The sequence below is a fragment of the Sus scrofa genome, chromosome X (assembly GCF_054392235.1).
Source record: "Sus scrofa isolate SSC_HxYL_T2T_F1_AM1 chromosome X, Sscrofa_HxYL_maternal_Yorkshire_Landrace_v2.0, whole genome shotgun sequence".
NCBI lineage: Eukaryota > Metazoa > Chordata > Mammalia > Artiodactyla > Suidae > Sus > Sus scrofa.
In genome coordinates, this window is record NC_139401.1 from 17,254,681 (window position 1) to 17,274,107 (window position 19,427).

At 50.3% G+C, this 19,427-nt stretch overlaps 1 protein-coding gene across 14 annotated transcripts in view; it reads left to right on the top strand.

Moving 5' to 3' along the window:
• REPS2 (RALBP1 associated Eps domain containing 2) overlaps nucleotides 1-19,427 on the top strand; it is a 245,961-nt gene that overhangs the window by 200,800 nt on the left and 25,734 nt on the right. For all 14 annotated transcript variants that reach the window (XM_021080774.2, XM_085008577.1, XM_085008575.1 and 11 more), the window contains 2 exons: nucleotides 10,426-10,509; nucleotides 12,005-12,150. In XM_021080774.2, coding sequence (XP_020936433.1) covers nucleotides 10,426-10,509; nucleotides 12,005-12,150 — 230 coding nt within the window. The remainder of the gene's footprint in view (nucleotides 1-10,425; nucleotides 10,510-12,004; nucleotides 12,151-19,427) is intronic.

Genomic DNA, 19,427 nt, shown 5'->3' on the forward strand with positions numbered 1-19,427 from the left:
GCCTTCCCCAGTGCAGACTTACATCCGTCTTTGCCAAAAGAGCTTTCACATTTTGGTCACTGGGCCATATTCGGTGTAGCAAAAAGCCAAGTATAATCCCGATCCTGCTTTCTAAAAGGGAAAAATAGGCAGAAGTTTTATACCAGAAATAATGATTATTTATGCATTTTAAAAGTGACTTTAAGACTACCTCACACCACCGAGGCTTTGCAATCACTCATGTTATTGATTGATCAAGTACTTAAGTATGACGCTGACGTGCCCGAGACTCAGTGGTCTATAAACATGAACTCGTTTAATCCTAGCAGCCACGTGCAGTTGGCTCCGTCGCTGTCCTCACTTTTCAGATACACAAACTAAGGCAGACAGAAGTTGAGGGATTTGCCCAAGTCCCCCACAGCACGTAAGGGTTAAATTAACGCTGTGAGTCGGACCCTGACTATCTCGCTCAGGGCACTGGCTCCTCCTGTGCTGTGCTGTGCAACCACGCCTCGGAATTATTTTCTTAACCTCTCTCTTTTTAACAGCAGTGCTGACACGTTGTCAGGAAGACACTTGATGTTCTCAAGGCTCTTCATGAATTCCCCTTATCCCAGCACGGATAGCTTGTGTTCTGTCCCAGGTCCCCCCTCCGTGTTCTCTTTCGCTCGCGGTGTTACTGTGTAAAGCTCGCTTTGCTGGCATCACTCTGCTGGAAGATGCCATCACCTTATCTCATCCGCTCCTCAGTGGAGTGGCCTTGCGACAGGAGTACGCTTTGCTGAGAACTCTGAGAGCACAGAGGTTGCGACGTGCTCCTTACCCTGCAGCTCCTTCGTCCTCTGTCCACCACGGAAAAGCCCTCACGCCCAAGGCCCTCCACCCGAGTCTCCATGTGCACATATGCACCTGTGTCATCCCCCCCGTGTCTCATTTCAACCCATTTCCTCATGAGTGTCGGTCAAGGGCTGTGGGGGATAGCTGGACACCACCTCTCCTCTAACCATCAAGTTGGCCGAGTTTTTCCCCTTGGAGTCAGCTTTGGCTGGTTTCCAGGTTCCAGGACACATGGAATCCTTCTTTCCCTTCTCTGAGCTCCCCGACTCCATAGAGGCAGATGCTCCTCGGTGTCAAGGGCGAAGCCAGTGCAGAAACGGGACCAGTGGGAGGGCGCCCAGCCAGAGGGCGAGCCCAGGGAGGCAGCCTGACAGAGGAGGTCAGAGCATGGGCTTGGGGTTCACGTGTTCTCTCCACCTCTTACTGGCCATGTGTCTGTGGGAGTTTACTTAGCCTGTCCTGTCTCAGTTTCTTTATCTGTAGAATGAGGGCAATAGTAGCAGCGTCTGCTTTCACAGGGTTCTGATGATTAAGCAAGTTACTATCTGTACAGCACATAGGGGGGTGCCTGGCACAGAGTCAGCTGTCACCGACAGTTAGTTGTTAGAGCTATTACTACAGGCCCAGAGGAGGAGAGGTGGAGTCTAGTTGGCAAACAGAAGGACAGACTCAGGACAGCCGGAACGTCACGATCGCAAGCCCAGAATAAGTGCTGGACTGGCTCGCTTAAAACCACTTACGCGAGCATCACGTTCTTTCCCGCTGCTGTGACCTTTCATGGCTGGATTCGATGAACTACTCTCTCGATAGGCCAAATCCACATCATCACCTGTTTCTGTAAACAGTGGAAAGGAGAAGGAAAAAAACCAACAGAAAGGCAGCCCCCCCCCCCCAATCCGCCTTTTAACCCGCCATCTCCTAACTCAAAAAATGTGATGCCTCTGTCTATAGTTCGCAGCTTTGCCTTCAGGACCTTTATCTCATCAAGATGCTCTGCTTTCAGACCTCACCAGGCAGAGCCTTGAGCAAATAGCCTTTATTCACCTGGCAGGTTCAAAGGCTTGCTTGGGGTGGTCCTGCCCGACTCTGTGTTTCTCAAGCATAATTAGAAGAGACCGACGAAGGCCTTGCCTTCAAAGTCAGGAAGCGGGGAATAAGCCTGCCTGGGAAAACAGGACAGATGAGTTCTTTCTTGTCATCTCCCCCCTCCGTACCCTGCTCTGCTCAGCATGTTCGGCAGGCATCACTTAACGGGTGTGCTGGTAAATCATCTCTTTGAAAAAAGCGAACGCTCCAGTTTGTAGCTCTTGCTGTGTTGTAGATGTTGACACCATGGCTGATGGCGGGGCAGCTGGGAGAAGAGCTGCGTCATCACTGGCTCATTGGTACCAGCTTCTCTGTGGGAGAGCGCTTTACTTGGCCACTGAACCTTTGTGCCAGGAGTCTCTGTGCCAGGGGAAAGATTTTTTTTTTTCCTGTGGGTCTTTTTGTATTTATTTATTTATTTATTTTTGCTTTTTAGGGCCACTCCCGTGGCATATGGAGGTTCCCATGCTAGGGGTCGAATCAGAGCTGTAGCCGCCAGCCTACACCACAGCCACAGCCACGCCAGATCCGAGCCGCGTCTGCGACCTACACTCCAGCTCACGGCAACACTGGATCCTTCACCCACGGAGCGAGGCCAGGGGTCAAACCCGCATCCTCATGGATACTAGTTCTGCTGCGCCACAATGGGAACCCCCTATTTGTGTATTTTTTAAATCTGGGGCACTGTTTCCGCCCAGTCTGCAAATGTGCTCTTCGGAAAGGGGCCATGTTTTTGAAGCCAACTAGAAATGAAATCTTCCCTCTTGTTTACATTTATGTCATGTGCCACTAGGTGGCACTTTAAGGACATTACAGGAAATTGGCTTTCCCAGATTTATTTTTTTTAACTTTTTACTCAAGTATAATGTGCCTGTTGAAAAGTGCACATTGACTGTGCAACTCATTGAATTGTCATAGGCTCAATATATGTGTTATCAGCACTCAAATCAAGAAGCAAGTTGTGCAGGGACTTCCCTGATGGCACAGTGGGTCAAGGATACAGCGTTGTCACTGCAGTGGCTTGGGTTCGATCCCTGGCCTTCACATACCATGAGTACAGCTGAAAAAAAAAAAAGAAGCAGAATATGATTAGTGCCCGACCTCTTTGTGGACATACTCCGTGATCCGTACAGATTGTCATACGCACTTGTAGATCATTGCTGCGTACTATTCTGCTGTGTGTGCGAAGTGTGTCAGTGTTTTCTGCTGGTAATGGTTATTTGAGTAATTGTCAGATGTTGGCCGTTATTTATAATGCTGCGCTGCATATTCATGTACGAGTTTTTCCGTGGATGTGTGGTTCCGTCTCTCTTGGGTCTGCCCCTAGGAATCGAGTTGCTGGGTCACACGGTGAGCATATATTCAGCTCGGGTGGCTGCTCCCAGACACTTGCATAAAGTATTTGTACTGATTTATGCTCCATCAACAGTGTTCCCATTTTACTTCTGTATCCGCATCAATACTGAATTTATTTTATGCCTGGTTCCTAATCTTACATAATGTTTATAGCTCCCTCTCTGGCCAGCTATTTCTAATTGAATTTTTTAAAAACCCCGTTTCTGTGATGCACCTGCCTTGGGCAGGAAGGGCTGCATCAGCCCAAAAAGGGACATTTATCCGTCTAAGTATGAGCTATCTGTCATTAGAAGAAATGTTATCGAAACACTCCATCACGAATACAGAGCCATGGAACTGGGAAGGGAGTTCACAGTTCTGAGTGTGGTGAAACATCGGGTGAAGCTAGCACTTGGAGGCGCTTGGAAATTTTTGTGTACTTTAGGTCTTGTCGCCAGGCCTGTACACGTCAGGGGCAAGAGACCAGCAAAAAGGATTTTGAAAGGCCTCATAGCCCAGGTGCCTGTGAATTGTGATGGCGCGGGTTCCTGTTTCAGTCAAGATCTGTTTGGTGTGGCAAGAGCCATTCACACAGCAGCTTTCTTCAGCCTTATCCCCTGTGGAACGTGCATCTCAAGACTCTGCTTCTTGCCGTAGACCAACCATCCTGTCTGTGAGGTCCCTGTTCTCGATTCTGCAGATAGTGTTGAAACACGGCTTTAGGTATGTGATAAATAGAGGGCGGGGCTCAGACTTGGTTGGTACTAGAAATTGGACATAGAAGAACAGAAACCTAGTCATGGTCAAATATTGGTCTTTTAGACCAAAGTACAGTGCCCATGGTCCTTTGGTTGTACCAGGAAGTCTGTTTCATGGACATTGTCCATAATCTCACGAGTTCCAGGCGCCCCCTGGGGGTTATGCGGTGTGATTGCTGTATCCAGGGACTAGTTGCCCATTGTCGTTGCTGATGATCCACTTCTGTCGAAATTGTCCCTGAGCTTCTCTGTCAGTGTCCCCCCGGGTGTCTCTGACATTGGATTGGCCTGCCGTCGGGGCCCATGAAACCTGCCTGAAATGTTTGTACTGAGGCAGCCATGAAATCAGAAAGGGCTTTTATCTGTAAAAATTTCCTCCTTCCAGCGTTAGTGGCAGTCATATCTGGTGTCACACATTTGGGTTGTGGATCTCGGATCTTCTTATACTCTAAACTGGAGCCAGCCCTTTCCCCGTTGAGGTTTTCATCTTTGGGCAAGAGGGGAGGAGTCCCTCAAGCTGGGTCAGCCCCTCCCTGCAGTAGTGGATCCAGTGCCTGGGAAAGCAGCTGGGTTTCACTCCTGCCTAGGATGATGGCTGCCGTCAGTGAAGGGCTCCTGGGTTATTTACTGCGCTTAGCATCCTAGACAGGTGTTTCCCTTACTCCTCACAGTGCGGAGAGTTAGCAGGACCATCCCCCTTTGCAGACGGGGAGATGGTGGCTCAGAGAGGTTAAGCACATGCCTAGGTTATACCCCAAGCAGGTGCCAAGCCTGAACTTGATGCCAAAGCCTGTGCCCTGTACCTGCTGTGTTCTGTGGCTCCACTTATTGTGGGAAGGGTTTTTTTGACTCGTCCGTTAGAACATGAAGTGGTGTTGGGTTCATGCCTAGCTCACTGCACACATCGACTTGGCACTGGGGAAGTGAGGGCGAAAAAAGACACCGCCCCTGCCCTCCAGGTGCTTGTACCTCAGCTCCCTTTCCGTCTCTCACGAGTGACTTGGGTCATGGATTTTGGTCCTCGCCCCTGCAGAGAATTCCGTCCTTTGGATGCTCTCTCGGAGACTGACTGTGGAAGGATGGGGTGTGTCGTGGTTAGTGTGCTGCTGGCCGTTGGCTCTGCATCTTCTGTGCTTAGGTTGGACCACATGGCTTGCTGGTGTGTCCTTGCCCAGCAGAGATGGGAGTCAGGTTAGAGTCAAGCACCCCATGACACCGAGAACACCAGGAAGATGCTGGGGAGCCCTGGTGCTGTAGCAGGGCCGTCGGCTCACCTGGCTGGACATTAGCCTTGGCCTTTGTCGTTCCCAGTCTCAGGATCTGCCTGGATTCTTAGGAGATAAATGAAGCTTGAGTTTTCTTTTTTCTAATCTGTCAGTAGCATGAATATTACGACTTTTAAAGCCACCAGTTTTCTACACCACAGCAATTAGTTCTGCAGTTAGACTCCTTTTTTAAAAATGAGATTTGATTTTGGCGGCACATTTGATTTGTAAACAAACAACTTATTGCTAAGGATTTTTGCCCAGCTTCAGATAGATATGTATGTATGTATTTATTAAACCATTTTGTATATACGCCCTATTCCCTCCGTGGTAAATGGACAAGAAAACAATTAGGAAGCCTGGTTAGTTTTTGCTGTGGGCTTTTGCAGATGAGGACCCTGGGGACTTGGTCTTCTCATGTCTTAAATTAAGAGTTGGAAAAAAAGTTCCCATCGTGGCTTCGTGGTTAACGAATCGGACTAGGAGCCATATGGTTGCGGGTTCAATCCCTGGCCTTGCTCAGTGGGTTAAGGATCCAGCGTTGCTGTGAGCTGTGGTGTAGGTTGCCGACGCTGCTCAGGTCTCATGTGGCTGTGGCTGTGGCTGTGGCGTAGGCTGGCAGCTGCAGCTCTGATTAGACCCCTAGCCTGGGAACCTTCATATACCGCGGGAGCGGCCCTTGAAAAGGCAAAAAGACAAAAAGAAAAAAAAAAAAAAAAAAAAAAAAAAGGCGTTCCTGTTGTGGCTCAGTGGTTTTAACAAATTCATCTAGGAACTATGAGATTTCGGGTTCGATTCCTGGCTTCACTCTGTGGGTTAAGGATCTGGTGTTGCCATGAGCTGTGGTGTAGGCCACAGACGCAGCTCGGATCCTGCATTGCTGTGGCTGTGGTGTAGGCCAGTGGCTACAGCTCTGATTAGACCCCTAGCCTGGGAACCTCCATATGCCGTGGGTACGGCCCTAAAAAGACAAAAAAAAAAAAAAAAAAAGAGTTGGGACCGTCAGTTGTCCCTAGTTGATCTGGACTGGCTACATAAAAATCACCCAGGGAGCTTGTTAAAATAGAAGTTTTAATGCTCCACCCTTAGGAGATTCTAATTAGAGAAGTCTGGGATAATATCGAAATGTCTGTAGTTGATAAGAATTCCCCTGGTAATTCTCCTGTGCAGCTTTATTGGGGAACCACTGGGCCAGAAGGTCTAGAACAAACAGAATTGAGTTGAGAAGAAACTTTGGGTGTGTTTAAAGATCCAGGTCTGTGCCTGGAGCAGGTTCCAGCTGGGCCAACCAAGGCAGTTAAGATACAGAGGGAAATTGCAGCCCGATGATGGCACATCTGTAGCAGAGGGGTTGTGTTGTGTGCCGTAGGCCTTAGGGACCCATGGAGGGCCTTTGAGAAGAGGTGTTCTGGGGAGCAGGTGCTTTATAAGATGAGGTCCTCGGTGGTGTGCAGGGCAGTACCCAGGGTGGGTTGGACCAGGGAAGAGCTGAAGGCTGGAGAAAGACCCACTGCAGTTTTTGCAGCGGCCCAGGTTGGGGCTGCGGTGAGCTCCTGGGCTCAGGTGGAAGCCGTGGGGCCTTCATAAGCTCGCCTGCCTGGGTGGAACTGGAACCTGAGACGTGTCATTTTTCAGCTCCTTTAAAGCAAGTCCATAATTTATCAGTGTTATATTCACCTGCTTTAACTCTTGCAGTGAGTGGTTTTTATTGTGTTTGGGTCTAAGAGGTTTTAAAGGAGCCCAGTAAATAAATTCCTGCAGGGAAGGAGTTGGCAGCAGCAACTGGAGCTGCCAGTGCAGGGCACGCAGGAGGAAGGGAGGGAGCCCTTCTTGCCGGGCGGGAGCGGGAGCAGTAGGGATGTACATTGGGCTTGAATGGTGTTTGGCATTCAAATCAAATGGAACGTTTTCCCTTTGTTCCTTTAAAACTCAGCCGATAGGTCCGTGTTTCCCACAGTGTGTCCCATAGAAGCTTAGTTGTGCTGGGTGCCAAGGGCGACTAAGTTGGGGAAGCGCTGGCTGAAAGGCAGGCACTTCCTCGACCTCACAGTGCTCTGTGCTCTGAATTTCTAAGGGGGCGAGAGACCCTGCAGGGTTTGCTCAGCTTAGGCTTAAAAGGGTTTCTTTCCCCTCTAGGCCAGGGGTTGGCAAACTGTGACCCACACGCAGAATCCACCCTCCAACCCGTTTTGGTACATAAAGTGTGTTCGAACACAGCCGTGCCTGTTCAGTGCGATGTCGCCACGGAATTACCAAAGAATTTTGTAATTCTTTTCTATTACAAAAAGAATTAGATGTGCTAGAGGAGCAAAGGTGAGGGCAGGCCACAGCGGTCAGGTTTACCACAACTTTCTGGATGTTCAGCTCGTCCGAGAGCTGAAGAAGCTGCTGGGGATGCTCAGGTTGCCACAGCACCTATGGCGGGACCTGCAGAGAAGCGCCCGGGCGGGAGCTGACGGCTGAAGCCAGCGCTTTTCTGCCCGCTGCCGCCCGAGGAGCAATGATGAGGCTCATTTCCTCTCACCTCCTTGGCTTCCTCGGAGTGACTTTCCGTGGCCACGCGGAATTGTGTGGAGAGTCCGCAGGCCCGGGCCCCCTGCAGTGGCCCGGTAGCTGGTCCAGGATGATGATGGCCAAGACCCGCGGGGTCCGCTGCACTGCCTTCTCCGGCTTCAGGCTCCCCTCCTTCTCCACCCGTCACCCCGCTTCTGCCCTCCTGGACCCCACCTTCCAGACGCACCAGAGTGCTTTTTCGAAAGAGGCCCAAAACAGTCAACATGTCTTCTGTGAGTTGGAGATTCAGGAGCAGCTCATCTGGGCGGTCCCGGCTCAGAGTCGCTCATTAGGCCACATTCAAGATGCCAGTCGGGGCTGCAGTCACCTGAAGCTGGACGGGGGCTGAAAGTTTCATTCCTCCCCCGGCTCCCCTCATGACTGCTGGCAGGAGGCCTCACGTCCTTGCTCCATGCGCCCCTTGTTGGGGCTGCCTGGGCGTCCTTCCATCGTGGTGGCTGGCTTCGCCCAGAGCAAGTGATTGACGAGAGGGACCAACGGGAGCGCTTGAATTGCCCTCTTCTGGGAGCGCATTGCCTGGTGTCTCAGGTCTGGTTGCCTAGAAACAGAACCTAAGATGAAGATTCTTGCAAAGTAACACATCCAATGTATAGAATAAATATCTGTGTGATTGAATAACTGAATGATCCCTTCCGCTGGTGGAGAATCCAGATGCTTAGCCTCCCCTGGGCCTGTGTCTCCTTCTGAGGAGCCAGCCGAGAGGGCCCACGTTGTCCCATCAAAGCCCCGCACCAGTTCTCTGTATCCTGAGTGGCAGCACCTTCCAAGGCCATGTGACCTGTCCAGGTTTTTCATTGCACAATTAGGATGAAAATAGATTCCTCGTTTGTGGCTAAGAGCATATGAAGATTAAAATATAATATATGCATTTGTAAAAGGAACCATAACTCAAGTTTCAATGAGCTCTTGGCAAAAAGCACATTTTCCTGGCTGGCCGCGTCCTGGCGAGGCACCTGTTAATACACGGAGCCACAAGGGAAGGACGTACATTCCAGTATTAATTGCAATCCAAATAGTTACTTTTTCACAAGATTTAGGCGTTGGATTTCGCTTCAGACAGCCAGAACTTTGGGCCAAGGGCGTCATGCCCATGTTGATAGCAGGGTTATTCCCCCCTTTCTCTAATACACAGAGAAGAAAGGGAGCCACGGAGGCCCCCTGCTTTCATGGCTTATCATTCTCCTCAAATTGTTACCTTATAAAGGTCTGAAGAAATAACGAAGAACTCTGAGTTTGTTCTGCTTGCCAGCTGCTAAATCTCATGTAAGCCTCATGCTGTTTTCATGAAGGGAAGCGAAATAGTTATTGGAAAGAGGGACTTTTTGCATGTCTAAATCTCATCTTTAGGTTTTTATTCATGACTTTTTTTTTTAACCACAAAGCTAGTTTTCTTTCCCCATCGCTTTTCCTGAGATAAATTCTGGCTGGGGTGAGGCTCTGCCTTTCCAGGACCTTCCCGGTTCTTGGGTCCCAGGCCGCTCCTGAGAGTTGCCCCTTCGAATGTTAGCAGATGGACCCATTTGGAACCAGTCCTGGAGCAGTAGAGAGGGGTGCGGGGCGGGGGGCGGGGGGCGTCTCGCAGTTCCTCCTAAGGATTGATGGTTAGACCAGCCTGACTTCCCTCCAAGCACTCGTTTGTCACTGGGCACAGAGCTAGAAAATCTGGGCCCTTGGATGTAATTTCAGGAAGGAAAATTTTTAAGTGGAAAACATTTTTCCTAACATATCTCACAACTGCTCCTCATCCTTCCCAACCCCCACCCCATTGTCATTTGTATTTTTAGAGACCTTTCAGAGAAAAGGGAGGTAGTGACAAAAATACTCTTCTACTTTTGCTGGGCTCAGAATCCTCATTTTTGTTGAAAAGAGGGGTCAAATTTATCATTTCCCTCAGTATTTCCAGCAAGCAGAGATCCACTCATCTCCCCAGAAAAGGGAGCGTTCGTGCAAATGCTTCTCTCCATCCACCTGCTGATAAGGGGGAAACTGGCCACTGAAAGGCGGTGTGATTGGGCTGTCACGCCTCTTCTCTCTGCCTGGCCGCTGGGATGGTCGGTGCACACCTGTGGTCCCTAAGGGCTGCTGTGTGCAAAGACCCGGGCACCGAACGTGTGCGTGGCAGGCAGTAGATTTGAGGTGGGAGGCGAGCACTGGCCTCAGGTCCGAGTCGCATTCTCCTGCCCAGGTCACTGGCAACCCTGCATTCAGGGGCTTGTTGGGTCCTCGCTCCGCTGTTCATAAAGCTGACCTTGGGGCGTGATGCATTTGTCAGAACCTCCTGGGAGGTGAGTGGGCGCTTGCATCCTGCAGATGCCTGACAGCGAGCAGGTCCATGCGGCCGTGCCCCAGGTGATTCAAACGCAAGCTATCCCGAAGTGGTATCCCCTCACACCTCTTCCTCCCCTGGTTCCTGTGGCGGGGATCAGCCTCAGTGTCCTTGTGGTGCCCCAAGCTGTCCTGCCGGGTGGCGGAGCCCGTGAAGCCCCTCAAGGCTCCTCTCCCGCTTATCCCCCACCGCGCAGCTGGAGCATCACCTTGCCCCAGTGGTTATGTTTTTGCAATTGTATCTTTTCTCTGATCTTTCACTACAGTCGGAACCAGCATCTGAGGCTGAGTTACACCCCCAGCTGAGCAGAGCCCCCTCCCAAGCTGCGGAAGGTAGTCCCACGAAGAAGGTAAGGGCAGCGGGAGGGTATCACTGTGAAGGCCTTGCCACCCCTCTCCCGGGCGTCTTGCCACTGTCAGCAGCTGCGTCCCGACATGAATGCTCAGGATCCCGATTTCCTAGAACCTGCGTTCTTGGGGCAGATGCGGGTCCTGATGATTCTTGGGCTCCAGCTTGATGTCTCTGACAGTCAGTATCTCCGTCTTCCACCTCCCAGCTAGTCACGGCAGCCTTGCATGGGGCTCAGCCGAGGGGTGCGGCGGGGGAGCCAGATGCCCTTCGCAGAGCCTGGAGGAGCGCTCTGGGGGCCCGGCTTGTCTCCCCTTCTTTGTGCCACAGTCTCCTCTTGGCCACATGGCACCGAGTCCCAGGGCACTTGTTCAGGACGCAGCACACACTGTGCTCTCCCTCCAGCCTTGCACCCTCCTCCATCCTTCGCCGTGGTCTCAGGCCCTCCTCCCGGCACGGAGAGCGGCCTGGGCTCTGGGGCACCTGTGAGGCAGGGCTTCCAGGGACACAGGCCAGCTCTCTCCTGCCAGAAGACGCAGTGGCTCTGCAGCCTGACCTCGTGTGGGAGGTGGGGCTTGGAGAATGCGGAGCGTCTGCAAAGACCTCTACCAACTCGGCAACTTAGGACGTCGTCTCAAAAACCCCAGAGTGAGGAGTTCCCGTCGTGGCTCAGTGGTTCACGAATCCGACTAGGAACCATGAGGTTGCGGGTTCGATCCCTGGCCTCGCTCAGTGGGTCTAGGATCTGGTGTTGCCGTGAGCTGTGGTGTAGGTCGCAGATGCGGCTTGGATCTGGCGTTGCTGTGGCTCTGGTGTAGACCGGCGGCCATAGCTCTGATTCAGCCCCTAACCTGGGAACCTCCATATGCCGTGGGAGCGGCCCTAGAAAAGGCGAAAAGACAAAACAAAAACAAAAAACAACCCCAGAGTGAAGCAGGAGTGAATTTGTCTTCAGTAGGAGAGGGCCCCATGGTGTGAGAAGCGCACAGCATTCAAAAAGGAAAGGAAGGGGAGTTCCCATCGTGGTGCAGCGGAGATGAATCCAACTAGTCCATGCAGATGCGGGTTCGATCCCTGGCCTCGCTCAGTGGGTTAAGGATCTGGCGTTGCTGTGGCTGTGGTGTAGGCCGGCAGCTGTAGCTCCGATTGGACCCTTAGCCTGGGAATCTCCATATGCCGCGGGTGTGGCCCTAAAGAGCAAAAAAATAAAAATAAAAAATAAATAAAAAGGAAAGGAAGGGAGTGAGAGAGAGCCTCTGATTCCTGTGTCCTTCAAAAGCACACGCAGAAAAAGAAAAGAAAGGCCCCTGGAATCAGATGCCTGGGTCCCTCTGGGTATTGCCGAGCCATGGATCAGCCCCGTGCCTCCCGGTATGGAGTTTGAATAGAGCACACATGTGCCTGACCTGGGGGACAGGCCGAGAGGAACATGGGGCATTGACACAATGGGGGGCATTTAATTTTTTTCACTTTTGGTTTTCTTTTTCAATCCCCAGGACATACCGTATTCTCAGCCCCCATCAAAGCCCATCCGTAGGAAATTCCGACCTGAAAATCAAGCTACAGAAAATCAAGAGCCTTCGAGCACTGTAGGCGGGCCAGCTTCTGTAGCAAGCGTGAAACCCCATCCCGCCGTCCAGAAGTAAGTAGAAGAGATAAATGAGGGCAGGGTCGGAAGCTTTGTTTTCAGCCGGCGTCTCTCGCTAAGGATGCGGGTGTGCACACGTTCACGTTTGCACTTGCAGCCATGGGCAGGCGTGACGGTCACGGTTATAGCCTCACCTTACGCATCTCTGTGATGGGAGCGCCGTCTCCTGGGCATGTAGGGAGAGGCTTTCTAAGTGAACGGACCCCGAGGGCGAGCGAGTCCCAGGCTGGGGTGAGTTTGATTTCCTTGCCGCCCTGCCTTCTGGTGCCGGCGGACGTTTTCCTGGGACGAAGATGATAATGTAAATGGCAGCGTCCCTCTCTGCCAGTCTTACCTTGGGTCGTGCTGGCACACGGCCGCTTTAAGACCCACAGACCGAGCATCCCTAGACATGGTGCGTGGTTCCTTTTCATCCCCAGAAAGAGGTTCTGTTGTCGAGCATCTCCGCACAGAACGGTCACCCGCGGAGCTGCTAAGGTAACTGTGTGTATGCTCAGCGGGATGGAGGGTGGGGACACCTGAAGACGTGGCCAGGGACTGAGAACACAGTCATCTGGACAAACCGTCCTTCCCCAGAAGCCTTTGGCTTTAAGAAGAGCCATCACTTGTCTCAGTTTCCTTGTAGTGAACTTGAGTGAGGTGTTGAGGGCAGAAGCCTGCTGCTGCGTCTGTGGCTTCGAGGGAGCCTTACCAGTCACCGACATGGGTGCCTGGGCTACATCATGAGGCCCCCCAGGGGCCTGGCAGATCTCGGGGAGCTGCTGTGGAGCTTCTCCTGCTACTCATCATGGGAAGAGAAGCAACAGGTTCTCTGGGTGCAGCCTGCCTTTGAAGCCAATCCCCATCCTGAGTCTGGGCAGCACTCGTCTTCGGGTGACAGCTTTTGCTTCCGTTTTCTCCATGTGGGCAGTTCCCTGGTGGAATTAGTGCATGAAGGAAATATATTTTGTCCGTAATGGTCACTGAGAGTTTTGACTGTCTTACGGCCACCCTCAAGCCCAGGGGATGGATGGATCTCTCGCAGGGACACAGACGGCTAAACTTTCTTCTTACTCTTCTCAGCTTTCCACTCTAAGCTGGACTTCTCAGTAATGCTAGTAACTCGTGGTGGCCGCCACATCTTCCAAAGTGGATGGCAGGACAGCTGGTGCCGTCCACGCAGAGATCGTTTTCCCTTCTTCATATGTAAAAAAGAAACTTTATGTAGATATATTTCACATCGCATACAGTTCACCCTTTTAAGTGTACAATTCAGTGGTTTCTTTCTTTTCTTTTTTTTTTTTTTGGTCTTTTGTCTTTTTAGAGCTGTACCTGCGGCATATGGAGGTTCCCAGGCTAAGGGTCGAATCAGAGCTGCAGCTGCCGGCCTACACCACAGCCACAGCAACGCAGGATCCGAGTCCCACCTATGACCTACAGCACAGCTCACGGCAATGCCAGATCCTTAACCCACTGAGCGAGGCCAGGGATCGAACCCGCAACCTCATGGTTCCTAGCCAGACTCATGAACCACTGAGCCATGACGGGAACTCATCTGGCCATTTCATTTAAATGGAACCATATGACATGCGGTCTTTTTATGACTGGCTTCTTTCACTTAGCATCATGTTTTTAAGGTTCATCCACCATGTATAATGTGTCAGAACCTAATTTTTAAAAATTGTTGAATAAAGTTCCATTATATGGATAAACCACAGTTTATTTATCCATTCATCAGTTGATGGACATTTGGGTCATTTCCACTTTTCAGCTAATAGTAATGATGCTGTGAATGTTTATGTACAAGTTTTTCTGTGGATTTATGTTTTCATTTGTCTTTCATTTGTGTATATCTAGGAGTGAAATTGCTCGGTCACATGGTAACTCTTTGTGTAACAGTTTGAGGACCTGCCAAACTGTTTTCCACAGTGGCTATAGAATTTTACAATCCTGCCAATAAAGTGTGAGGGTTCTGATTTTTCTTCTTCGTTATCAAAGCTTGTTATTTGATTTTTCACTTTTTTATTATACCGTCTTAGTGGTTATGAACTGGCAGCTCATTGTGGTTTTGCTTTTTATTTCCTAAATGAATAATGATGTTGAACATCTTTTCATGTGCTTATGGCCATGCGTATAACTTCTTTGGAGAAATGTCTACTGATTTTTTTTTTTGGCCCATTTTCTCTTGAATTATTTATCTTTCTATTTTTGAGTTTTAATTCTTTATATACTCTGGATATGTCCTTTGTCAGATATGATTTTTTTTTGGTCTTTGTTTTTTTAGGGCCGCACCAGCAGCATATGAGGTTCCCAGCCTAGAGGTCCAGTCGGAGCTACAGCTGCCAGCCTACACCAGAGCCACAGCAACGCCAGATCCTTAACCCACCGAGCGAGGCTAGGGATTGAACCCGAAACCTCATGGTTCCTAGTTGGATTCGTTTCTGCTGTGCCACAGCGGGAACTCCAGATATATGATTTGCAAATATTCCTTCCCATTCTGTGTGTTGCCTTTTCACTCTCTTTAAAGTGTGCTATTTACAGCACAATATTTTTAATTTTGATGAAGTCTAGTTCATCTCATTTCTTTCTCTTGTCATGTGTGCTTTGGTGTCATATCTAAGAAACCATTGCCTAAATCAAGTTCATGAAGATTTGGAGTTCTCTTGGTGGCTCAGCGGTTAACGAACCCAGCTAGGATTCATGAGGATGCGGGTTCCATCCCTGGCCTCGCTCAGTGGGTTAATGATCTGGCGTTGCCGTGAGCTGTGGTGGGGGTCGCAGAAGCAGCTTGGATCCTGCATTGCTGTGGCTGTGGCCAGCGGCTGCAGCTCTGATTGGACCCTTAGCCTGGGAACTTCCGTATGCCGCAGGTGTAGCCCAAAAAAGACAACAGACAAAAAAAAAAGTTCATGAGGATTTGTTTCTCTGTTTACATCGAAAAGCTTTGGAATTTTAGCTCTTACATTGGGCCCCTGGTCTATTTTGAATGCGTTTTTGTGTATAGTATGAGGAAGGGGTCCAACTTCATTCTTTTGCATATGGATTTGCAGTTGCAGCATTTATTGCCTGTTTACTCACTGTTCATATGTAAAAAAGAAACTTTATGTAGATATATTTCACATATATCTGCCTGTTTACTCACTGTCCCTCACTGTGATACTCTTTCACCAGTTAGGTGACCACATGGGGTCAGGCTGAGAGAGGCTTGCACCCACCAGCAATACAGATAGTGCTCCAAGTGGCAGGGACCTAAGCTTTGGGGTCAGGGAACTTTTTGTGACGTATTCAGTTTATTTTGGAATGATAAGGAGCCACTTAGTATTCTTAATTTTTTGGTCCTGGAGAGAAGTCAGCCAGACATATGATGGTTAGGTTAGTCTCTGTAGCCCTTTTTCAACGAGGGTTTGAGGAAAGAAGGAAGCTCTGAGGCCCTTAGACATCCATTGTAGGTAGTAAGTTAACCACATTCCAGTGCATTTAGAGTGGTCATTACTATGCATCAACTTTGGGAAAATTGAGAAAAGAGTCATAAATTCAGTTGCAAAATGGTCATCAGCCGTCAGGGAAATTAACATTAGAATTGACCTATTATAAGAAACAAATTGGAAGCTCCCGTTGTGATGCAGTGCAAACAAATCCGACTAGGAACCATGAGGTTGCGGGTTCGCTCCCTGGCCTCGCTCAGTGGGTTAAGGATCCGGCGTTGCTGTGAGCTGTGGTGTAGGCCGGCGGCTGTAGCTCCAATTTGACCCCTAGCCTCGGAACCTCCATATGCCTCGGGTGCAGCCCTAAAAAGACAAAAAAAAAAAAAAAAAAGAAAGAAAGAAATCGTGCTTCAGATATCATCACTGTCTACTCCATGTAGGTGAAAGGAACTAATAAAATATTCTCTCCAAGCGAGCGTCGGAGTCCAGGTTGTAAGTAATAAACAATTCTCAGATTGTGTCATCATTAATGAGCTGCCCATAAGGACAGAGGTAGGCTTTTCTTAGAAATGATTTGGTTTAATTGACCTTCCCCCCCCCCCCCCCGTCTTATATATCTCCTAAGGATGGACTTTGGGAAAATAGAATTGTTTGAACGGTTTGGAAAGAAAGGCTGTTGTGTGCCAATACTGGGACTAGACCTGTGCCTGCTTCTGTGGCCTTTGCCCTTGTCTGTAATCCCAGGGGGGGATCCCGGGCTGGGCTGTCCATTCCCAAGAGCCAGCGTGGCTGTGTCTGTGGGCCTGCAGGACCTTCCGTGTGGCTGGGGTTCTTTGTCCCTTCCTGCCTCGTGTGTGTGGAGGTGACGATTGCCATGTCTAATGAAAGACTACCAATTCCCAGAAGAGAAAAGGCAGTACAGACTCACTTCCCGGAAGCTGTGCTCAGAATTCTGTGGGAGAAATCAGGGCCCAGGGTGAAGGCTAAGGAGATTTTTCTCATGTAGAGACCTCTTTTTAGAGTGGCATGTGGAGGTTCCCAGGCCAGGGGTCTAATGGGAGCAGTTGCCACCAGCCTACAGCACAGCCACAGCAACGCGGGATCGAGCCGTGTCTGCCAGATCCTTAACCCACTGAGTGAGGCCAGGGATCGAACCCATGTCCTCATGGATGCTAGTCGGCTTTGTTAACCATTGAGCCACGACGGGGCCTCCGTACATTCCTTCTAATATTAGTTCAGTTGCTTGAACAAAAACCAGGTAGCACTTGCTCAGACAACATGGACAGGGACTTCTTTCTCGGGGAAAAGTCCGAGTGGGTGAGCGGTCCGGGAGTCCGGGGCTACCCTGTCCGGGAACCCAGTACCTTCTGTCACCTCGTTTTACGTCCCTGCGAGGGTTGCCTTTATCCATGTGCTGGAAGATGGCTCGCCTCTGGCATGTTCGTGTTCCGGGTTCCAGGAAGGGGCAGAAGCATAGGGAGAGAAAGCAGATTCCTTTCAGGGGCGGGCCTCACGAGTGCGTAATACGTCACCGCGTCAGGTCCCTTCCGGTCCCGCTTTGCCGCATGGCCTCAGCTACTTGCTTGGGAGACGCGGAAGCGGCGTCTCCAGGCTCCGGCTGAGGAGGATGCGCTGCCGGGAGCCAGAAGGCGCAGAAAGAGGCGTTGGAGGGTGGTCTGCCCTTCGGTGGGCCGTGCCTCACGGGGCGCCGTTCTGAACCGAGAGACCGCCTGGCCCACAGCAGCAGCAGCAGCTGAAATAAACATCCGTGTCCCTCTCGCTCCCTCATCTTCCGCGGAACCCAGGCCCCTGAGAGCCCAGCCTGGAGCAGCGAGGAACAAAATCAGGAGAACCTGCAGAGACAGGCTCGAGAAGCACGTCGTAGGAGGTGAGGCCAGCCAGACGCCTCTGCTGAGCCCTCGACTGGCATTCGGGGCCGGATCCTGTCTCTGTGTTATTTTCGGCTCCTTCGGTTGCCCAACAGAAAAGGCGGCCTGAGCTAGCAAGTCGGTGTTCTTTATTATTGTAAGAGCGCCGGGGTGGCTCATGGAAACCAGTGCCAGGGATGGAGGGACAGAGGACCGTAAACCTGTCAGTGCGCCTTCTGAGTCGTCTCTGTTTTCCATCATTTTTGCCTGTGGCGCCTTCTCGGTCACTCTTGGCTCCAGATACTGCATTCCCACTGTGCAGGGCCCAGGCGGAACCGGAGTCTTAACCAGGACTCACACCCCTGGGAGAGGGAACCCGGTCAGCTTTGCAGGGGCCAGCATCCGTTACCACGTGAAAACGGCTGAGAATCGCATGAGACCAGTAGGACTGTCTGCCTGGGGCCCATCCCTGTAGAGGAGGGGAGATGCTTTGGAGATAGTCCCCAGAGAAGGAGGCACACCTAGCGTGTTTTAGTATTAGTACGGTATCCAGTTCTGTTCAACATGTATTTTTATACAGCGTTTTATTTTTTAATAATTATAGATTCACAGGAAATTCAAAGATAGTACAAAGTCATCCTGTGTATTGTCTTGTGTACCCAGTTTCTCTCACCAATTCTGTTCTGCCTAACTGTAGTATAATGTGAAAACCAGGAACTTGGGGAGTTCCCATCTTGGCGCAGAGGAAGCAAATCCGACTAGGAACCATGAGGTTGCGGGTTCCATCCCTGGCCTTGCTCAGTGGGTTAGGGATCCAGTGTTGCCATGAGCTGTGGCGTAGGTTGCAGACACGGCTTGGATTTGGCGTTGCTGTGGCTGTGGTGTAGACCAGAGGCTATAGCTCCGATTAGACCCTGTCCTGGGAACCTCCATATGCCGTGGGTGTGTCCCTGAAAAGACTAAAAGCCAAATAAATAAATAAAATGAAATAAACCCCAGGAATTGACATTGGGACAGTGCGTATATATATTGTTCTATGCCATTTTATCACCTGTGTCCGACTTGTGACCACCACTGTAATCGGGATTTATGAGTCACCCCTACTCCGTCCTCCCCTCTACTCCTTAACCCTGGTAGCCGCTGGAGCTTCCCATCTCTCTAACTTTGTCATTTTCCGAATTTGTTTACATAGAGTTACACAGCCTGTGACCTTTTGAGTTTTTCTTTTTCCTTCACTCGGCATAGTGCCCTTGACGTCTATCCAAGTTGCTGTGCATCTAAGCAGTATTCTGTGCTGGGGCTGTACCACAGTCTGTCCAGCCATTCGCCTGTTGAGAGACATTTTGGTTGTGTCTAGTTGTTGAGTGTGACAAGTAAAGCTACCGCGAGCGTCTGTGTACAGGTTCTTGTGTGTACGCACGTTTTCATTTCCCTGGAATAAATGCCCAGGAGAGTGATTGTTGGGTTGTGTGCTGAGTGTCTATCTGGTTTTTAAAGAAGCCACCAAGTTGTTTTCCAAAATGGCTCTACCGTTTTATCCTCCCGCCAGCAGTGTATGAGAGATTCGGTTTCTCCACATCCTCACCAGCACTTGGTATTGTCCTGTTTTTAAAATTTAGCTCTTCTAATAGGTGTGTAGTGCCATCCCACTGTGGCGTTCATTTGCATTTCTCTGCTAGCTAGAACATCTTTTCATGTGTGTATTTACCATCATATATCCTCTTTGGTGACATGTCTCTTCATCTCCTTTGCTCATTTTCTGATTGAATTGCCTTTTTTTTTTTTTTTTTTTTTGATCTTTTTTCCTTTCCTAGGGCTGCTCCCACGGCATACGGAGGTTCCCAGGCTAGGGGTCGAATTGGAGCTGTAGCCACCGGCCTCCGCCACAGCCACAGCAACATGGGATCCAAGCCGAGTCTGTGACCTACACCACAGCTCATGGCAATGATGGATCCTTCACCCACTGCGCAAGGCCAGGGATTGAACCCGCAACCTCATG